Source organism: Typopeltis vanoorti, chromosome 7, assembly GCF_054136105.1.
Source record: "Typopeltis vanoorti isolate ZY-2024b chromosome 7, IOZ_Tvanoo_1.0, whole genome shotgun sequence".
NCBI lineage: Eukaryota > Metazoa > Arthropoda > Arachnida > Uropygi > Thelyphonidae > Typopeltis > Typopeltis vanoorti.
Window position 1 is genome coordinate 30,655,447 of NC_143555.1, and position 22,963 is coordinate 30,678,409.

General features: G+C 35.6%; 1 protein-coding gene across 1 annotated transcript in view; it reads left to right on the forward strand.

Annotated features, from left to right (window-relative positions):
- The first annotated feature begins 2,151 nt into the window (after positions 1-2,151).
- Positions 2,152-22,963, forward strand: part of LOC150104551 (alcohol dehydrogenase class-3-like) — a 46,021-nt gene continuing 25,209 nt past the window's right edge. Inside the window, exons 1-3 of the mRNA XM_090395202.1 lie at positions 2,152-2,242; positions 10,292-10,352; positions 14,652-14,753. Coding sequence (XP_090251328.1) covers positions 10,341-10,352; positions 14,652-14,753 — 114 coding nt within the window. The 5' untranslated portion in view covers positions 2,152-2,242; positions 10,292-10,340. The remainder of the gene's footprint in view (positions 2,243-10,291; positions 10,353-14,651; positions 14,754-22,963) is intronic.

The window sequence follows — 22,963 nt, forward strand, 5'->3', positions numbered from 1 at the left end:
ACTCTTCGTGAAATAGTTAAACATCTCGTAGCACAGAGCTAGAAAGATGAGAATCATAAGCTGACGCCTTCCCTCTTCCTCCCTCCTTTATTTTCCTATTTCCTTCTTTCTTACCATTTGTATTGCGTTATTCTCCCTTACCTTTCCTCTTCCCACACCTTCAGTTTTTCCCCCTCCTCCTCTACTTTCTGGAGACTGCCTTGTCTCTTTTATTTAAAAGATCCCGATGATGAGCTTCCTTTACTCTTTCACGGAACTGACGGTGTTTGAAAGAGGCGTTGTGATAGGATGTCAGGTTGCAGGCCTGTTTTCGGCGAATTGTTGACTAATTGGGCCATCCCAAGAAGTCAAGCGCTACCCGCAGCGGACGACCCACCACACTCACCGAACGTGACGTTACATATTCTTAAGGATAATATTTAAAAACCGCAATTCGTCGGCCAATACGTTGAATGAGGAGTTCCAGGCATCGACTGGAACACGAACCTGCCCCAAAACATTCAGAACCAACCTCACAATATTGGTATCCATGGTAGGAACGCAAGATGCAAGCCTACATTATCCGAACCAACATTCAGCGTCGTCTTCAGGGGTTCAAAGAGCGTGCACAGTGGGATGTGGAAGCTTCGAAAGTTGTGTTATGGAGCCACGAATCACGCTACTCCCTCTACCGAGAGTTGGACCGGTGTCAATATGTAGATACCGGCGAACGTCTCTTACAAAGTGCGTAACCTCCACTATTACGCACTCTGTTCACATCACTTCTGAAACACAAGGTAGTCCGTCTCATAATACACAGAGCGCGTACAAAGAAGAAGCAAATCCCCATTTAATCCTGTTCCCTTTATATTATTCTTGGCCTATAGCGTATCTCCCTTTACTTTCACTAATATCGGTTATATCTATTATTAGAGTGGAATTACCTGTCGCCACTCTGAAGATTTTTCTTTCTTTTCTTCCCCCCCCGCGGTATATTACTTTACATTTTCGTTTTAGGTTTATTACATTTCATAATTCCTTGTTCTCGGGTTTTAATATTTCCAACGCTTCTGTCACTTCCGTTCAGTTTTGATCTAATGTCACGAATTGTTCTCAGAACTTCTTTTGCACTCATTAATTTTTTTTAAGTACACACTCTTCGTACTCTTGAATTTTTTCTCCCTTGTGACTTGTTCTCTGTATCAATTCAGCAAGTATCATACAGAGAACGAGTCACAAGAAAGAAAAAAAAAAAAAATTAAAGAGCAACTTATTTTTGTTTTTATCGCTATTGCTGGAAGGCAAATGGTGTAAACATTCCATCAAAGCAGCACCGAAATTTCCTTCGGGGTACAATAACTCGTCTTTCTTGGCGAAGGCATTCGAAAGTAAGCAAGAAAAAAGTTGCCCCTCCTCTTCCCTTGGATGGTTAGTAGGGGGTGGGGGTTCGTTCTCAGAAAAGAGTATTGCTCTGTAAGACGGCAACTCACTCGCTAGCTGATTTCTTATGCAAGACGGCAACTCACTCGCTAGCAGATTTCTTATGCAAATTTCTTATGCACGCTGCGATCATGAATATTTCATTTGCAATATATTTCTGAGGCACTTGAATATGTTCGTAAAATTAAAACTGCACACTTACTTTATTCTTCGAACTTTTTTTTTTTTTTTGACAAAAAGTGTTACTATGACCAAATAATAAACCATTACGTACTATACAACGATATATTCCATTAATTTTATTATTGAAATTAATAATGCTATATTTAAAACAGATTTTTTTTCATAATCATAATAAAAATATTTTAACTGGCATTAATATTAATATTTCTGCGAAACTTCTATTCACTGGAGAGTGGTAAATTTTAAAAGAGGTCATTTTATTGGACATCTGCTTTTAGTGGACTTTGATTTGATATTTTCGCATTGTTAAAAAATATTTCCTGTATATATTTATTATGTTCAATTACACAAAGGTTTTTAGCCGTTAGGCTGTAATTTCGGGAGTTCCTGTTCAAGAACAAGATCTGTCTCTGACCTCTGAAGAATGACGTAATAAACACTAAAAAAATAACGAATATTTGCAGTTGCATGTATGTGGTTATGTTCAGCTTTTTTTTTTTTTTTTTTTATATACCAGACGACGCTGGTGAAATAAGCAAAACAGCGCATGCGTGCTCCCGTTCATAGGTTACGCTCCTGGGATGTGATCATAGTTTAGCTGGGCTGTCTACAGGAGTAGTAGGAATTTTTGTGGCTTCCTGTAAGTAAATTATTTAAACTATGTTAATTAGGTTAAAGTAGATTAGTTAATTATATATACATATTAATATCGAAAATATTTTTTTTGAAACTATTCGTACAGATTCTTTATGAGTGACAACTTGCTAATATTAGTGTTTTTCTTATATGTAATGATGTTGCATTTATTTATTAATATTAATTTCGGTGTAAATTATGATTAACAGAGGGAGTTCTTATTTTAATTTAATGACTGCTTCACTTAAATTCTTCGCCAGAATTAAATGATGCTTCCAACCATTAATATTAAGATTTATTCTCTCCGATAAACGTAAAACTAATATATCGGAAATGTCATTTGTTCTATTATGGTGTGTTATCGGCCATTTTAATTGCAGCAATATTTAAGCATTCTCGCTAAAATGCATTATTTCTGTGTGGAAGAAGTAGCGGGTTTTTGTAACATGGAAAATGATTTCATTGGCATAAAAGAATACCATTTTATGTTTCTATTTTAATTCTTCGACTATATGTTGAGATTACAAATTGGCCATCTTTTCTAAATAAAAAAAAAAGTATATCCAAAGCGTTATCACGACATTTTGTTTGAAATGAAATTCTTGGATTGACTAAACCCATACTTTCTTTGCAATCTAGATGTTTCTGACTGAACTACCTATTTGAAATCCAAGTTAAACTTGCAGTCATCTTACCCCTAGTATTTAGTTTCACTTTAGCATAACACAATGAAACAACTGCCTTCCGCATCCGCTATGAATAAATTCGCTCCCCGTCAGTCGTCAAACGTGCAACCCTGCTGTTATCATGTATCAGTCTGAATTTACAGTAACTTGATATTCCTCTTATAACATGTGCATTATCAATCGAGTAAATACAGCGTATACTCCTATCGAATAAGGACATATCCAGAATGGCTTCATTGATAGCCTGATCCGTGGAGCACTGAGTAGGCTAATGCGCTTGATATCCGGTTGATAACTGACAAGTGACCATTTAATCATATTAACATTTGTTATAATCTAAAGTTGTATTTCGAAATTTATTTTATATATATATTCTCAGTTTTCTTAGGTTTTATGATGCTCTTTACATGTTAGGTCTTTTACAAGGTTTGTGGAAACCCCCCCCCCCCAGTGAAAGGTTTTATAACTTATCTTTACATCCATACCACGAACGAACGAACCTTGCTCTTGAGATCAGACAACTTTTCAAAGTCCCCTGCGGCCTCGAATTAAGGGCGAAAAACTTTTTTTTTTTAATTAAAAAGAAATGCATGCACAAACAGCGTTTTTGTTTGCGCATGGAATGTTAGGTGCTGTTGCTTTAAGCGACTTCAGAGTTCAGCTTAGTGATAGAAATCGAAGTATTTTTGCTTTTACGGTTAGTCAAAATTATTTGATGCCCCCCCCCCCTTCCCTCCTCTTAAACAATGGGGTTTGTTCGTACTATTTTCTTTGAGGAAGTGAAATTTGACCTTTCACTTTAGTGAACGGTCGAGTTTCATTAGTTTCGACTTGCAAGCGCTTTACTTGAATTTCTTTTAATAAACACTGACTTCGAAGCGTTTTGCTGATATTGAAACACGTGAAAAAATTTGCTTCTGCGATCACAGAGACATCCCAGTTTTCCAGAAGTTAGTAATCGAGTAAGGAATGCTGGTTTTTCAAATAAAGCCTTAACATGCGGATTTCTTGTTGAAAAATAAAACCACAGCATCGCTTATTCAGAAGCAATTTACCACTAAGTTTTTACTGTAATGTGCGTAGTATTAGGTTAAACGTTCCTGAAATTTCGCAACACTGGCCAGTCTAATTGCCGTGTTGAAGCTCAACTCTTCATGCGAGACAGCACGTCAGTAACAAAATCTGTGGCTGAAATGGCCACAATTAACCTCGTCGCATGTTCTGTTTCTTCACTCGTTTCTCGCATTATTATGTAATATTTCTCTAGTCTAGAAATACATCAGCAGACAACGTATTACAAAATAAACTGCGTGTAGTTCACATTTAATAATTTCGTACGGAAACTCGTCTACACTGCAGGTTTGTGAGAGACAGATAAAATTTAAAAGGTCAATTTCTCCTAGATCTCGAGTTTGACGAGGTCTATCGATAAGACATGCATGGTCATTCAGGATGAATTTTTACCATTTTCTGTAGAAGAACAAAGCCACTGCTTCAAATATTCAGCAATGAGCTCTTAATGTTGCAGGTTTGTAAAAAAAAAAAAAAAAAAAAAAAGTCGTTATTATTAAATTTTGCAAATTTTGTTTTATTGGGAAAAGATGTGCACATCGTGCAGTTAGCTGATCCAGTGGAATACTGAGGAGTGGATAACTAAGAGAACCTCCTACTTAGGAAGATTACTGATTAACTAAAGCAGTTCTTCAGTTCCGATCAATCGCAAAAAGAAAACGTTTTAGGAGAGAAATCTTTCCTGAAAGAGGAATTTGTACTTAAAATAAATTCTTACGGGAAATGTCGAAATCCATATTGTTCAGAATGTCGGCCATATCGGTTATTTCTAAATGACTATCGGCTAGCAATATCTCGACGTTACAGACAGAAAATTAAAAAAAAAAAAAAAAAGGTCGAAGGCCCAAAGTTTTTATTTGAAAATTGTATTACATGGGAAAATCCGTGTGACGAATTTCAGAGGATTTTTTCTTACAATTCCCCCCCCCAATCAATGTGAACTAAAAGGGAACAGTTGTTCTATATTTGATTCTGTTCAGTATGAAGAAAGAATTACAACAGTTGCCAAACACTTCTTTTGTGTTTTAGATTCATCCCACCCATGCAAGTTTCTACACATATCGTACATTCATACCGCTGGTTAAGGTTAGACATCCACCACCATTTATGCCCACGGTGGGATTGCAACCAGCAATCTTTTGGTTGGCCAAGTGGAGAAGCTTCCCACTCGGCTAATTATCTCGTCCTTAAGTGCTGCAGATTTCATTTGGAGACCCGGATGCCAAAACAACAAAGTTAACATGTTGAATATTCATTGTCATCTGGTGATGCATTTAGCTACTACTGCCCACGAAACTTGTACACGTGTCACAATGCCTTAGACTGTTGTCAAAGCATTTAGCCGAACTCATTGGACAACGTGGGAGAAATGAACTATTTTAAGTGTTTGAATACACTAATGTATCTTCCATCTCCATGGATTCGAATAATCTGCTCACGTTATGTCAAAACGATAAGGTATTAAATAAATAAATAAAACAAGTGTTCCGTATGCAGTTTTTTGAAACGCAATAAATATTCACTTAAAATAAGTATGGCAATTCGCTTCATTGAATAGCACATACCCAAAAGATATTTTTTTTTTATTATCGAACTCCCACTTCAAATGAATACCCCGAAGGATATCAAGACGATACTGTAACTTCAGATTCGTATAAGTATGCTTGATTTTCATATCCCTACGCCAGGACAGTGAAGAACGATACTTGACGTCCCTACGGATCTAGACTGGGAAAAATTTAGAATAATCTTGAACCTCTGATTCCTAATGTGGCAGAACTGTTGGAAAATCACTCGTTTGAGGTCAGGCAATATCTGACAGCCTGATTTCGCAACATCTGTAGATTGGACGGTCCATTGAAGAAAAATGGTTCCTAATACTGAATTTTGTATGCATGTAATCTTTAATTGCATCTGTATTCACTTGTATATTATTGAACGTGTTAGGTCAGTCGTGAATTGCAAATAACGCATTTCTGCGTATTACAAATTATTTTTTTGCATCCATTCCACATTAGCATTTGTGCTTGCACACCCGGATGCTGTCTACTGAAGGATTCTTTCAATTCCCATCAATTTCTGTATTTCGCCCAAAATTATTGCGCCTGATCTCAAGTGGTCCTACACACAGCCTTCTCTTAGGATCTGGTCATCTTCGCTTTCGTCTTTAGGGATCCATTTTATGTTATGAGAAACTTAAAATTAGAACTCTTTTTGTATAGTGGTCCTCAGTGGCGCAATTGCAACATTTGCCATATGTGAAAGAAGTGGAAAAACAATTCGAATTGCTAGATTTTGAATTCTTTAACCCTCGGGGGCTCGCAGCTGATCTGATAAATACGTGCAAAATGTTTAATATAAATATTCTTACACAATTCAGTGTATAGGTTGGAGGTCATGAGTAGCTGTGCATTCACATGTCACGAGTGATATTCCGCAGTGTTTTTTTGCTGTCAATTTGGTTTAACACATGGTATCTAAAGGTATGTGATATTTGACATTAAATTGTACCTAAGAGATACCGCGACCTCCGATGTCAGTATAGCATGGTTTTTTTTTTGGTCAATAATTTCTAGATGGCAACTGAAAATGAACTATCATCTATTGCTGAAATAGAGAACCAAAGGCTTACTTATCATACATTTCCTCTAGGAAATGTGCTTTACATTATGGAAAATAGAAAGGAATGTGATCTGGAGCTTACTCCACATTTACTACGAGTTGCCCATAAGGTTGCTTATGCTTGCATCCGCCGAAACTTTTAGTTTCTGTATATTCGGCACGAAACTCTTGTAGTTTCTATATTCGGCTATGAAAAATTGTTGGATTCAATATTCACTTAATTTGTACCGTCATATATTATATTTGCAGTGTTTTTGTTTAGCACATACTAGTAATGAATGTATCTCTCAGATATACTGCGACCTACGCTGCAATTTTTACCACTGTGAGCTCCCGGGGGGGTTAAGAATATTTCAAACTGGAGTGAGCGATGATTTACATCCAGAAATTCCAGGTGGTTTTTGAGCTCCTAAGAAAAAGATGTTTCTAATCAATAATATAATTTACTGCTTAACTTAATGCTAGGGCAGTAATATTAATTAATAAAAGCTCGAGGACAGATAAAATTACAGCAAATATGACATGACATGGAGGAAGAGAATTAAAGTTTCAAATGCTTTCTAATAAATACGTGACAATTCTAAATTCATAGATTGGAACAAAGTACAAAACAGTCTTAATATCAGAAAAGGAGAGCATAGAGGTCTAAAAAAATTAGATCAATCAGCCTGCTTTCACACAATGTAAACTACTAGCTGAAGGATGAAAAATAGTTCTGACAAACAACAGACCAAGCAGGATTCAGAAGTGGGGATATTTAACTAATGACCACCTCCAAACTATTAATCAGATAATAGAAGAAAAAAATGAATACAATATACCACTTTGTATAGAATTCATCGATTATGAAAAAGCATTTGATACAATAAACAACAGCAATAATAGAGGCACTAAATAACCAAGGTATTGAAACACCATACAACTAATGCAACATATATACCGAAATGCAACAAATAATATACAATTAAATAATCTGAAAGCAAAAGTTAAAATACAGAGGAATAAGACAAGGTGATACAATGTTACCAATAATATTCAACGCTTGACTACAATAAATATTTAAAAATCTAAATTGGGAGAAAAAAGATATGAAAAAATGTCCAATATCAAAATTTTAAGATTTGCAGATGACATTATACTATTTTCTAAAACACCTGCAAAGCTAAAAGGAATTAGTAAAGAATGAAGTACAGAAAGCAACACGTCTGGTCTTAACATAAATATCGATAAAACTAAAATGTGAAACAAAAATACAAACTACAACCAAAAGATAGAAATAAATTACAGAGAAACAAAATATAATAAATATAAGTCAAATAATTAACATAGATAGAAATTGGGAACATGAAATAAAACAAAGAATAACCTAAGGATAACGACAACTTGGAAAATGCAATAAAATTTAAAAGAAAACATACCTATCTGTCTATAAAGAAAAGCAAATGAACAATGCATCATCCTATAACAGCAGTGACATATGGAGCAGAAACTTGGAGCATCAAATGAAGACTGAACGTAAATTAGCTGCACAGAGAAACATGGAAAAGATCAATGCTAAACATAAAAAGATTATATAAAGTAAAAAATATAGATATAAGAAAAAAACAGGATTAAGTAAAAGACATTATTAAAGAAATAATGAGAAAAAATGGAGATGGGCAGGACACATCGCGAGACAACCTTGGACAAAAACTTAATACAGAATGGCAAGCATGAGAAGATTCAAGAAGAGTTGGGAGCATCTACAACGTGGAGAGATGCACGACATTTTTCAATTGGAAACCACTGAAGATTATGGACCAGAGACAGAGAAATATGGAAAAGTATGGAGATCATCGTCCAGCAGTGGACGGATAAGGATCATCATCATCAAATTCCTGACATGTACCCTCAAGGGGCTTACAGGATATGATAGTACTACATGAAAAATTTACATCATTGCTAACTTCGTATCTACAATTTTCCTCCAAATCAGTTTGTTACCTGTCAAAACTCCAACATTATCAGATCTCATATTTCTATCGTCTAAGGCACTTTGTACCGTATCAATCCAACTATATCTTGGTCTTACTCTGGGTCGTTTTGCTGCCAACCTGGCAGAGAACACTCGTTTTGCTAATCTTTCCTCGCCTATTCTGTTTAAGTGACCATACAACCTGAGATTAGCTCTGCTAACGCATTCCTGGATGCTGACGATGCCAAGTTCTTTCCTAATATCCTCGTTTTTAATATGATACTGCCATTGATGCCATCTGTTCACGCCTATAATCTTTCTCAAGACTCTCATATCTGTGGTTTCTAGTCTTTGGTCAAGTGTTTTACTTCTGACCCAGCTCTCAGATCCATAAGTTAAAACTGGTTTGAACACTGTCTTGTATACAGCTAATTTAGTGTTCCGAATAATTTCTCTCTTATTCCATATGAATTTATTCAATTGACTTCCCACCATACCAGCTTTGCTGATTCTGTTGTCTATTTCTATATTTAATTTACCATCTTCACTAAAAATCGTGCCTAAACAGCTGAAATGTTTTACTTGTTCCACAGGTTCTCCATTCACAACACAGTTGACATTTTCAATGATTCCGCCTATTTTCATTGTTTTTATCTTTTTATTGCTGACCTTCATACCATATCTACTACAACAGCTATTCAATTTAGTCAGGGAATCTTGAAGACTTGTAGCGGATTTATTTAGAAGTATAACATCGTCCGCATAAAGCAAAGAGCTGACATCTCCAATTAACATCTCCAATTTTGATATCATGTTTAATACCACTCTCCTTCATAATGTGATCCATATAGATAATGAATAACAGAGCGGATAATGTACATCCTTGTCTCACACCAGATTTAACATCAAACCATCTTCCTGTACTTCCTTCAATTCTAACTGCTGACTTACAACTCAAATAAAGACTAAGTATTGCTTGATATAATACGCCATTGACACCATATAACTGCAGCGTATTGAATAGCTTCTCTCTTGGCACTTTGTCATATGCCTTTTCCAGATCGACAAAACTTAAATACAGATCTTTGTTATATTCCCATGCTTTCTCGACTATTTGTCGTAAAGTGAAGATCTGATCCTGACAGCCTCTATTTGGCCTGAATCCAGCTTGTTCTTCACCAAGCTTTTCTTCCACAATTCTTCTCAACTTTTTGAAACGGATAAGGATTGATTATGAATATAATTTAGTACTTGCATAAAAAGAATCGATCCAGAAACACGTAACAAGAAATCTGGAGTTTTTGAGAAACATGGGTTTATTGATATCTTTTTTATTTTTTTAATTCTACTCGTTAATCGGTAAATGAAATCATAGCATTGGAATATGTAGCACTTATGTATACGAACTATGATATGTTTCGATCTTTTAGAAAATTATTTCAACAAAGTGTATTTCCAACATTACAGCTTTTTAGATTTTTTTTTATTTACAAGACGGAAAATTAGCGTATAAATTAAACCGGGCAAATCTTGCCGCGAAGATAACTAATTAATTCAAAGTCGCAAATGTTGCAACTATGTTCTACTCAAACTAATTACTCTTCTTTTTGTTGTTTCCAGTATACCTATTTTATGCATACAAGTAAAACATACAGTTTATCGTTAACTTAGTTTTAAATTACAATTTTCCATAAATAATATTTTTTATTTTTTCTTCCAGATTAAATAACTGTTGAATATTGATAACCAAGTTATCTGAAAGTGTTTTGATGGAAGGAAAAGTAAGTTCTTTTTCATTCACGAGAAAGTATTTTGTTATTAGGAGACTACATTTTGCTTAGTTAATTACACATTACTTCTCAAACGTAATGATCGTCAAATATAAAACACGAAACAACACCAATGATTTTTGAGTTGTTCATTGCATAACATACGTTTCAAATAGTCCTGTGCCTCCAGTTTTTATTTCATTTGCGATTTATCTTTATATGAAAGTTTCCTCATTCCGAGATATCTAAGAATTGCAGTATAAAGAGAAATGACATCTCACCCACCCTCTTCCTTCTATATATCAATGACCTACTTCAGTTGACCTCTAACCCAATACACAGTTTTGCAGACGACAGCACATTACACTCCTCCCTCTCATTTGACAAACCCTACTCTACACAACTCACTTCAACCCACAGAACATCAACCATCTCTGCCCTTGATTCTGACCTCCAAGCCATCCTCAAATAGGACTCAGATAACCTCGTCAACTTCAACGCTAGTAAAACCCAATTCTGTTTTATTTCTCACAAAAAAGAACCATTTCCCCCCAACATTGTTTTTGATAACACTCAAATTCCCAGACAAGATGAGATCTCTCTTCTCGGAATTACCCTGACACCAAGCCTCTCCTGACATAAACACATCACAACCATTGCATCCTCAACTTCCAAAAAACTAGGTTTCCTCTTTCGCTCAAGACGCTACTTCACCTCTAAACAGATGTTAACATTATAGAAATCTCAAATCCGCCCAGCTATCGAATACTGTTCTCACGTTTGGAATGGGGCTCCTAAAAGCTCCCTCAGAATGCTTGACTCAATGCAGAGGAGAGCAATTAGATTGATAAATGACCCGTCTCTCACTAACTCACTCGCCCCACTTTCACATAGACGCTTGGTCTCTGCAATCTGTATATTCTATAAATATTTCCATGGAAAATGTTCATCCGAAACAGCATCAATTCCCCCCCCCACTTTGTACTAAGCCCATTGGAACACGTACAGCTGCCGCCCAACATCCTTTCACAGCACACCTCGAAACCCACAGAACAAGTTTCTTTTCCTCCTCCTTCATCCCTGGTACTGTGGAATAGTCTTCCCTCTGACGTATTTCCAAAGGAATACAACATACAGGCTTTTAAATCAAATATAAACAAGTTTCTCCTTGTCTAACCCACTACCCATATACGGTACTATAGGTTGACCAGCCAACCTTTCGTATATTGGCCCAACATAAGAAAAGATTTTTTTTTATATATTGTTCGGTTAGTTAAGATAATCCTTTTGGGATAATTATTTATGCCTATATGGTCATTTATATGTTGTAATAGTTGGAATAATTCAGTTGAATTTACCGTCGCGATGTCTATTTATTGTTTACTATTTATTATGTTATTCATCATCATAGGACAAATAGGACTATTATTTTAATTGTAATTAACTGCATTTGCAAATTAAAGTTAATTTAAAATTATTTTAAGTGAACTTAAAAATTATTTTAAATTTAAAATAAGTTTCGTTAAATTTTAATCCAATGAACCTTTTATCATAAATGTTATTAATTTTTTATATTACTAAATTCATTAGAAAACGTTCTTTCATGAGCAAGAGTTTTTATCACCCAGTCTTAATAACAGGAGGAATTCCAGTTTCCAGAGAATGAAATCTTAATTTTATCTTTGACAAGTTTCATTTTGACATGTGAGAGGTTTCTTCATCACTGTGACGAAAAATTTTGAACCATAAAATCAGACGGAATGAATGAACTTCAGGTTTAAACTCTCGTGAATGGAGATCACATATTCAACTTCTTTAGCTTGCTTAACCTCTAAGGTTCGTTGCTGCATGTTCCAACTTCTTCCTGAAATTGTCACTCGGGTCATTTTTTATTATTAACTGCATTACGCTGCGTATTACTTGCCTGTAGTTTATAACAGTTGACAAGCAGGAAGTCAAGAGATAAGATTTCGTTTCTTTATAAAATAATTACCCTTTCTGAGAAGGACTTCTGCTCTTTGCATGAGTAAATTAGACCACGTGCCGAATGTACTTGTTGGTACTGAACTTGTATCGCTTATTTACAGATATGAAAACGGCAAACAGGCAGGGAGGAAGTCAGTCGTGCAGTAGTATTCCACTCTTCCCGTCATCATTATTTAAAATTGCCTATTTATTAAACAGTATATTTGCGAGTTGATCGCAGGGATACTTATTCTTTAACTGAGAAACTTTCGATGTCGCGGGAGAATACCAGAGTCTTCAAAGCCTCTGGTATATAAAGACTAACGAATGAAATTCGTTAGTCTTTATATACCAGAGGCTTTGAAGACTTTCACCTCAGTCTGTAACGACGACGCCATTTACTTTGAAAGATAATTCAAATCGCATTAGGATTCGGAATCGGTTCTAGGACGAGAACCTTTGTAAGAACTTTCCTACTGAAGGTGAATTAGCTTATAATGCATTGGTTGGCTGAGGTTAGTTTTTTTTTTACATAAGACAGAGCAGACGTTAAACTCCTCAAGCCACCTTCGTACATCCGGTTAGGATGGTAGTGCTCTGAGACAGAGCACCACCATCTATTCAAATATCTATTCAAATATCCATGCAGAACCCGAACTCGTGACCAATTGTGTGGAGACGCTGTTTATCAACCAGGCTGTGGCAAATCAAAACATTAAGGCGTACATTAGAAACCTAACTGGAGTCCAGGTTGAGAAGATGGGACGATAATTTCCTCTTTACTTTTTTTCCAAGTTATATAATAAGCTATTTATGAATATAGTTGGCAAATTACACAGTAAATGTGCAATTTGCCAACATTTAAGGTAACCAATGGTCGGAACTAACTACTAAATTGCGTGAGCTTGACATCTTTTTTTTTAGAAACCATCATTACATTTCTTTTCAAGTATTGTTCGATAAATCAGTTACATAGAACTGAGGGAGTAGTGAAAGGAAAAGAGTAATCAATTGTGATCGGACTTTTAAACTCCCATCTCGTAATTTCGATTAACTGAGTTAAAATATGTCGTGAAAAGGTTTTTTTGAGGCATAGAGAAAACCACATTCTTTTAACTTGTGTGCTCGTGTCAGAATGATTTAGAATATACAGTAGCGAACAAATTAATTCGAACACTCGCCTTTTAAAGAAAAATTTCAAGTTTACAAGAAAATAAGCACAAAAATTAAACTCCAACTTCACTTAATAAGTTATGTGCTCCTTTGTATTGCAATTTAATTTTCCAAGTCTTTTTCACTATGGCCCACAAATGATCTATTGGGTTAATGTCAGGAGAGTAACCTGACCGCTGATGTAATTGGATGTTGTGAATTTTTTTTTTTTTTAAGTGTGGTATGGAGAGAGAGATCCTGTTGGAAGATGAGTTCTTTGTCTTTCTGGATCTGTGGGACCATTCTTTTCTCCAATATTTTTATGTATTGGTCACTTTTCATCATGCCGTCAACTGACACAAGTGATCCTGGACCATCATGTGTAAAACAACCCCAAACCATCTTTTTAGCTGGATGTTCAGAAACTTGTTGAAGGTGGGTGGGAGAAGTCTTCTCGGCAGCTAATTTGCAAGCATAGGGTACTCGCTCTCCTTGGACAAAGAAATGGCTCTCATCTGAGAATATGGTCTTCTTCCACTTCTCAACAGCCCAATCTTTGTACGCATTTGCCCACTTGAACCCCCTTTTCTGTAACATTAGTCCCACTAGCTGCCAAGTCTCTATTTAAGTATACATCAGACAATTTTTGATTCATTTTGCTTTTCCTAACTAGTAAACGATCTTGAGTAAGTATTTCCTCTTTCTCCCATATTTCCCTTTTCTATCAGGAGAAAAAGGTACCTGTCTCCCTAAACCTCTTTAAAATCTCACTAACGGTACCCAAAACAACACCACACTCACTGGTAATTTGTCTTGGAGTTATGTGTCTGAGAAAGAGCACATTTTTGAACGCATTCTATAACATTTTTGAACGCATTATATTCTACGCAAGATGAAAACACTACAAATATCAACTTGTTTAGACTATTATAAACGCACAAAATTATTAATGGACATCGTTAAAACACGCGGCACTCAATCAAAATAATAAACTGAAAACAAAGTATTGTGAACTGAAATAAAAACTAAACCAACACCAAAAACGTGACGAAAATCTGCTTGATCGGATTAATTTCTTCACTACTGTAGCTTTATGATTGTTGGTTTAAAAAATTACTGTTAAAAGTACTGTTAAAAAATGACAGTATGCATACTGTCATTTATTCCAGTTTATCGTTTTTAATTTACTTGCAGGTAATTAAGTGTCGTGCAGCGGTGCTCTGGGAGGTTGGGAAACCACTTTCTATAGAAGATGTAGAAGTAGCGCCACCTAAGGAAGGAGAAGTTAGAATCAAAGTAAGTAATGCGCTGAGTGTTACATAATAGCTTATGCATTCAGTGAGGGAAGTCTTTCATAAGTTCGGTTAAATTTCTATTTTAGAATTCTTTAATCGTTAAAGAAACGGTTTCTTTGTATGAAACCGTTTTTATTTATTTATTTATTATTATTATTTTTTTTTTTTTACGTAGTATTTCTTCTGTGTAGGGGATCCGTTTGAGGTCCGACTTACTTAATGCTATTAGTCTTATTTCGTTTAGAACTGTCAGAACAAAATCTTGATGCAATTAATAAATTAAATTTATTATCAGAATTGTTATGCTCACAATTCCTCCCCCCCCCGGTACGTGTGAATAGTCCGTGGGGAGGGTGGTGTTAGTGAGTACAGAAACAAGACTGCAGCAAACAGCTAGTGCTATTATAACATTTCAAGAAACCTTGAAATATTTATCAAACTTTGAAGATGAAGTATTTAATTTAATCTCAATATCGAAAATGTAGTTTTTTTAACCAACATTTTTAATACTTTTAGCTATAGCCTAACTGTCATAAGCATGATATAACCCGTTAATAATCTTACTTTTTGAAATGTGATTACATTATCTCTGTCTGTCACTTGAACTGATGAAGGAAGCGCTAGCAAGGGCTCGCTAAATGACTTGCTGTAAGTGAGAATAGCCCTACACTATCACTTCTCTTACGCAAGCCAAACAGGAAAGTAAGTATCAAATGTACCGGAAGCTGGGCGCCGTAGTGAATTACAAGCATCGGCTATTTTAAGATCGCTCAACTTGTTTTCCAAATTACTACTTGAAATTCATGATGCATATCTTGATTCAAGTAACTTCTGTGTTGCACCTTATAATGGGACTTTTCCATAAGCCTACCTGGAAAGCGAATTAAAAACAAAAAAAAACAAAAACGTATTTATAAAACACAATGCACGTATGTGGTAATTAAAGATGTTATATTAATGTTTCTCTTCTCTAAGCAAATATATAGTGGGATTGCTTAAACTTGACGAATATTGATACAAAAGCGAAACGCTTGTAATTTGAAACCTGTTCGGTTAGCTAATAAATTACCTCCGTGTAAGTCATTTCAGTTAAAAAAAAAAAAAAAAAAAAAAAAAAAAAAAAACGATATTTTAAGCACTCCTGTTTCCCCGTTGTTTAAAAACAGGGAAGTTGATACTAATATTAATAAAATCTAAATTATCATTTCCCACGCCTTTCGTAACTCACGCGATAGCGACGATGCCCTTGGTTCAATAAGAGGAACGAGGGACCTTTTTAGAAGGGACATTAAAACTTCAAGTGAGTTAGGTGTAAGGCAGTTGTATATTTTCTTAAGAGTTTGGGTGTTTTTTCAAAAAAAAAAAAAATACTCCTTGAGAAAGGTGCAGCTGATAGACGTAGCACATATGTGAAACCAATCATTCTATCGTAGCATTAATTTTATATGAAGCAATGTAACACTGCTAAGGAAAAGTTGAGAGACTGATTCAACTGGGATCTATATTAGATAAGTTTCTCTTTATATTGAAGCTTGCTTATAATTCTCCCGTTTCTAAAACTTGGCGGTTCGAGCAGAGTAATGGCATCATATATTTCGCCTATCTTATGCTGCTCGAGTTAGAAGTTATTGGTTCATTATTATTCCTGCTGTTAATTGCTGTACAGGTTCTCATATGGATCACAGTTCCAGGTTCGTTGCTCAGGCGCATTCCAAATACCAAAGTTCCTGACACTTTCAGTCCCTAAATTCAGAATTTCTTTTAGGCAACCATCCCATCTAGATCTGATCTTAGACAACATTATTGGCCGAGTGATTAGGGTATCTACTTTGCAACCAACAGACTGTATTCGAATCCCATTACGATATGGATGATTTTGTGAATGTCTTTGAATAGTAGAACTTCATCGCTCAATGTGACACCACTTCTCTGCTTATTGGAGGCCTGAAGAGTTCCAAGAGGAGGATTTTGGGATTATCTAACCTCACACCAGAAACGTATTTTAACCAACGGGCGCAGATGTTCGCATATCCTTTCGACTTCTCTACAAAATACAAGCACCTTTTAGATTTATTTTATTTTTGAAAATCTTTTCCAATTAATACTGGAAATATATAGAACGGTACAACCTTGATGGTTTCACATTAAAAGATGTATTTAGTCTGTTTCATTATTGGGGCGACAGGTTTCTTTCGTTCTACAGGCAAACTTGCTCCACATGAAATGCATACAGGGAAGCCTTATAGGAAGCCAGTATGTACAAATCAGGGACTGATCCAGAAACCAAACGTGGTATTTATCACTCGAACAGTACATTATGGCTTGTTATTAAAACAGTTCTGTAATTGGTGTTATCTATCAATGATCCATGCCGAGTTACTTTCAATGATATTATACCGATTCAACATTATAATTTGCTGTATTTCATTGCCAAATGATAAGGAATCATCATTTGGAATGGAGCACGTTAGTCACAAAATACTAAGTGCAGCTTCAACTCTTCAACATTTATTGCGAATAACGCATCAGTAGAGTAGTGGGTAGTAATTTTTAAATCCAGGTTTTGGTATGTATTACTTAAAATATTTTGTCTAAAGTAAGATCAAATGAGAGTGGAGCTATAACGTGTGGTGTTCGTTGTCTTGAAAATCTGCATTCATCTCGAATACTCCCACACCAACACGACTAAATTCAATCTTTTTCGATAAATGCGAGGCCAACAAATAAAGTCCCACTTCCACATTATGGGATGCTTTACAGTGGCCAGTTATGCGTTACCATACCCCAATATACTGCATATAAAATATTGATCTAAAAAATCTTGCTCCTGTATCATTGCTGAGTTGATTTTATTTAGAAACTAATCAATAACTAATAGTAGACAGAAACATTTTTTTAAAACTTATTCTAATATGCGAAGTTTTTATAAAGCCATTGTGCTTTGAAGCGTTTGCGAACACCAGATAAGATTTGATCTTTATTCAGAGTACAAAAAAGGATCTCCAATGTTTTTGCTTCTGCTGCATTTTCGATGACTGTCAGGCGTGATTGGTATGTTTCTTGTGTGGTATGCGTGTTTAACCTTGTTTAACAAAACTTGACCGCTGAGCTTGAAATGCTTGCTTTATTTTATCATTTCGTTAAAACGCAACAACGATCCTCCTTTGTTCAAGTGGCTTTGTGGACATTTTTTTAAAAATGAAACGTTACATTGCCAGTGAAGATGATCACTTATTTACCACCTCGCCGATGGTGCCATTGAAGTGCTTTTCAGTTCATGGTCATGCGCATAACATTCAGTACTTGAGAGTTGCAATATATACATCATAAAATATATAAATAAAGGTATTTATAAGTTAATTTGTTTGTTCTACTCTACCCAGCAAAAATCTCGCCGTACTTTAACTGGATCTTGTTTCCAGTATTCCAAATCAATGAGTGTTTGTGCCTTTTTCTCTTTAGAAGCATTTATGTATAAATATTAGTCTACTCTCCTGCAGTGACCAGGACTACTGATATATAAGTAGGGAATCTTTTTAAACTCTATTTTTAAATTTTTAATTCGATTAAAACGCAACGTGTGAAATCAACTTGAATATTTTTCGTTTTTTTTTGTATCGAGACTGTAACAAGTATTAAGTAAATACTGAACACTTGAAGTGGTCATTTAAAAGTATCCACATCGTTTTTAGATATTTTAATATCAAAGAAATAAACGCCAACTGTTTACTATAACATTTTAAATGGACCGCTCCATCTAGTATAGCATGTGTTTAAAATTAAATTTACATTTATGAATGGAAACCAGCGGATCCACAGAAATGGTAGATGAAGACAATTGTCCATCTCTTCGAAAAATTAAAGCAAAAATAAAATTCAATTCTTTGTTAAATTGAATCTTGTTTTAAACTTAAAAAAAAACTGAAATAAAATAACATTATAAAAATGGAACCAATTTTGTTGCTCTTTCGAGCCTTTTCTTTTTGAATGGAGCTTGAAAAGACCTGCTTGCATCGATACTGTCCGACAACAGAAGCGAGAGCCGTCGTTGGCAGACTGCCAAGAGTCGATTCATGTTGAAGGGGAGAAAGAAATAAGGTGATGTACGCATTGGTCACCAACAAGCGAAATCACGTGCTTTATATGTAAATACCAACTGTTATACAAACAAAATAGTTACCACTTTAAAAACTACAATGATCATAAAAGAGAAGTTAATTTTCTGACGTGTAATAATAAACACTCATCCCACAATACGGATTGATTATCCTATTATCGGAATGGATTTCCCTTCTTTTGACATGCGCAGAAGTGTCGAAGGATCTCTCGCATCTGTGGGCGTACAGTAGCGGTAACTTTTTTTTTACATATTTTAGATAACTGTTGGCTTAGCTAGCAAATTTTAGAAAATCAAACTACACAAACTGAAGGTAGCGTGATGGAGATCTACAGTTTGAAATGGCCAGTGGTTCATTATTTACATACATTATAAGGTATGTTTAAATTATGAGTTACCAAAGCTGGATCAATAGAATTTTATCGAATATAATTCACATACAGTCATACGCTTACACTGCATTAACTCTTGCTGAGAGCAACATTCGCATATCGCAGATACTTTAAAATAAGCTAGACGGCAAACCGAAAATAATTCTCATTTTCAGAGTGCGGAAACCTAATTGACAAACAGAACGGGGTATATTCTTTCACTTCATTCCGTAATTTTTACGTGGTTTACTAATACAGTATAATCATCCCGCAGTCTACGCATTTATGCCAAAGTTCGGGAAATCTAAGTCCACGGAAGAAGCCAGTTATTACTAATGTTTTGGCTTAAATCATTTTCACGCGATGTGTATGCTTGTCAGGTTTCTTCCATTATATGAACAAACAGAAGTAAGGTGGCGCAAGTCTTACTTTTGCATGTATCTGAAAACAGCAAAACGAAAGAATGTGAATCGTTTGGTCATTTCGCTCATGTACACAGCTGTGCTTTGTGGACCTGAAGCAAACAAAGCTCAGAGCGTAGCTCATAGGGTTAAAGGTGGTGCCAGTAGGCATGAAATTTGAATGCGCTATATCGTTCATGCCCCCCTCCCTCCTCCCAAAGTGCAGATTTCGTTTCCGGCTTTAGAATTATTATTTTTCATACTTTGATCATTCTTGGTGGAATGCGAACACAAACTACAGATATTCGTGCGATAGGCGTAGTCTATCACATAAATAGGATACGTGATAACATGGAAACATTCATTATAAATTGGAAAATGTTAGAAAAATTGAATGGCACGGTAGGATGCTACAAAAAAAAAAAAGTTGTGATCTGAAACGCCTTCTTGGAATACAAGTAATAAAACATAAGTACATCTTTCAGTTATAGGTGTCCTCTACATTGCGATTTCATTGTAGAATGAATCAACATTATCGCCCACTTCCTTAATACTTTAGGTGGGTTAATAATTCCCGTGAAATTCAGAACAGTCAGCATTAGCTGTGTTTTCTGAATATTTTTAAAAATTATTCATCTTAGAATAATAAGACGAAAGTTTGTCAGTACTCTTCTCTGGGTTGTTTTGCTTACTGAGCAACAGCAAAAAACTTTCAGTAGGGTGAACATAAAGGGATAATGAAAATTCACTTTTGTTCTAACAGTTCTTATTTAAATTGGACGAAAATATTTCGAGGAACTACAGTCGCTTAGACACCCACACACCCACATAAATATAAAGGTGAAGACTCGAATTTGATTGGTTGCAATACATCTCCGCAAGGAGATGTATTGTAACTAATCGCTGTTTAGGATTATACATATCTTTCAGATTTCAGAAGTGTGTACAGGTTTAGTAATTCGGTTTTTGTTCTTTTGTATTTCCTTCTTATTTCTCCATTTTGGAAGGAAGAAATTTAACTTAAGATTGCTTTTAAGTTAACAGTTTGCAAAATAACTCATTGCATTGAACCATTGAAATTGCATTGAAACTAGAAAAAATTCCAACAACAAAACTGGAAATATGCCCAAGTGGAATAGAAAAGCATTGATATATCAAACGATTCGAAAAGAAAAGTCGATTGTTTTTGATCCTAAAGAGATCAAATTTCTTAAATCTTTTCCAAAAGAGCATATCTACACTTACTACTGTTAGATATGTAGGATTCCTGTTTTTCATTCCTGAATTGAATGAACTTAAAAACAATATTTATTTAACGTATTCGTAGCGGTAGTAGTGTTCCAGGATCCTAGTTCTTAAGTCACCTCCGTAATGGCGAAGGCCGATTGCTTACAGATTTCCAAGCAGCGAGGGTTCAAATATTACTTTATTCCCATTCGAAAAATTGAAAAAGGTGTTAGAAGACCTTAGGCAGTGTTAATTAAGAACTCGTTTAGTCTATTGTATATTATCTCATTACTAGAAACGTGTTACTAAAATTTTCTCACTTTTACGAAGTTGGCTTGTTAGTACTGGGACGGGAATTGTACCACCACCACATTCTCGAACGAGTTAATAAATTAGGCATTCGGAGATTCTCGACGCAACCGTTTCTGCCAGCGTGTGGTTGCCTGCAGAGGCAAGTTTGCTTCTCCACGTACTCTTAGTTGTTGCATGCAGGTTTATAATTCTGTAATGCATTAAGTCCAAAAATATCTCCGTACACGATGAGTATTAATGTCATTAATTCTTTTAATATAGTGCAGTTTTTCTTAGTAACTTTCGGAACTGGTAGAAGATAATTTTAAATTTCGAACTACACCTGGTCGTCGACTTACGACCTATGCGATTTACGACCGTCCGCGCTTACGACCACAAAAAAAATTAAAAAAAAGTAATGAATAAATTAATAATAAATCAGGCAGCTGCGCGTACGATAACTATCTCTCGCATACACTCAGTCGCTTTCAAGCATCTGTTGCGTGTGGTGTATTAATTAAAATTCTACTGAAATACTACTCATAAAATGTCTAGTAAAAGGAAAATGCCTTCATCTACAGATACGCCAGCTAAGAAGTCAAGGAAAGCTATTGATTTAGAGTGCAAAATGAAAGTTATCCAGAAGTATGAAAGCGGAAAGAGAGCGAATACGATAGCACGTGACTAGAAGTTATCACATTCCACGGTATCGACGATACTTGAGGACAAAGAAAGAATTCGGGAAGCTGTGAAAGGTTCCGCACCTATGAAGTCTCAAATTTTAACCAAACAACGACAGGGACCCATCCATGAAATGGAGAAATTGTTTATGTGGATGGAAGTTTTAATACAGAAAAATTCACCCATGAGCCTTTGCACAGTGCAAACGAAGGCTAGAAGTCTGTTTCAGAGTTTAAAATCACGCGCCGGAGACGATTACGCAGATTTTCAGGCTAGTACTGGATGGTTTAAGCATTTTAAAAAAAGATTTGCTTTGCATAATGTACGTGTCACAGGAAGTGCAGATCAAGATGAAGCCCAAAAATTTGTTGATAGTTTCGACTCTGTAATCAAAAAACGTTATCTACCGGAATAAATATTTAACGTAGATGAAACCCGGCTTGCAATGGAAACTCACGCCTAATCGTAAGTACATAAACCAAGAAGCAAAAAGGATGCCAGGATTCAAAGCTTTTAAGGATCGGTTGACTTTGTTGCGTGGTGGGAATGCCGCGGGTTTTAAGCCGAAGCCTTTTCTCATTTATCGTTCAGAAAACCCTCGTGCATTTAAGCACATCAACAAGTACACATTGCCCGTTTACTACCGTTCAAACCCTAAAGCTTGAATGACTCGAGCACTGTTCGAAGACTGGTTCATGAACTGCTTTATTCCCCAGGCTCGTGAATATTGTGCGGAGAGAGAGGTATCCCTTTCAAGATTTTATTGGTTATGGACAATGCCCCTGGCCACACTCCTCATCTGGACGACCTTCAACATGATGTTAGAGTGGTTTTTATGCCACCTAACACAACTGCTCTCATTCAACCCATGGATCAGGGTGCTATTTCAGCATTCAAGGCTCACTACCTCAGAAGGACATTCGCACAAGCCATCGAAGCGATAGATTCTGATGCTGATTTATCTTTGCGAGACTTTTGGAAGCAGTACAACATTCTTCAGTGTATCAAGAATATTTCGACCGCATGGGAATGTGTAACAAAGAATTGTATAAATCGGGAATTTGGAAAAAGTGTCTAAAATGTTATGCGAATACATTTGAAGGATTTGAAAAAGGAGAGGAAC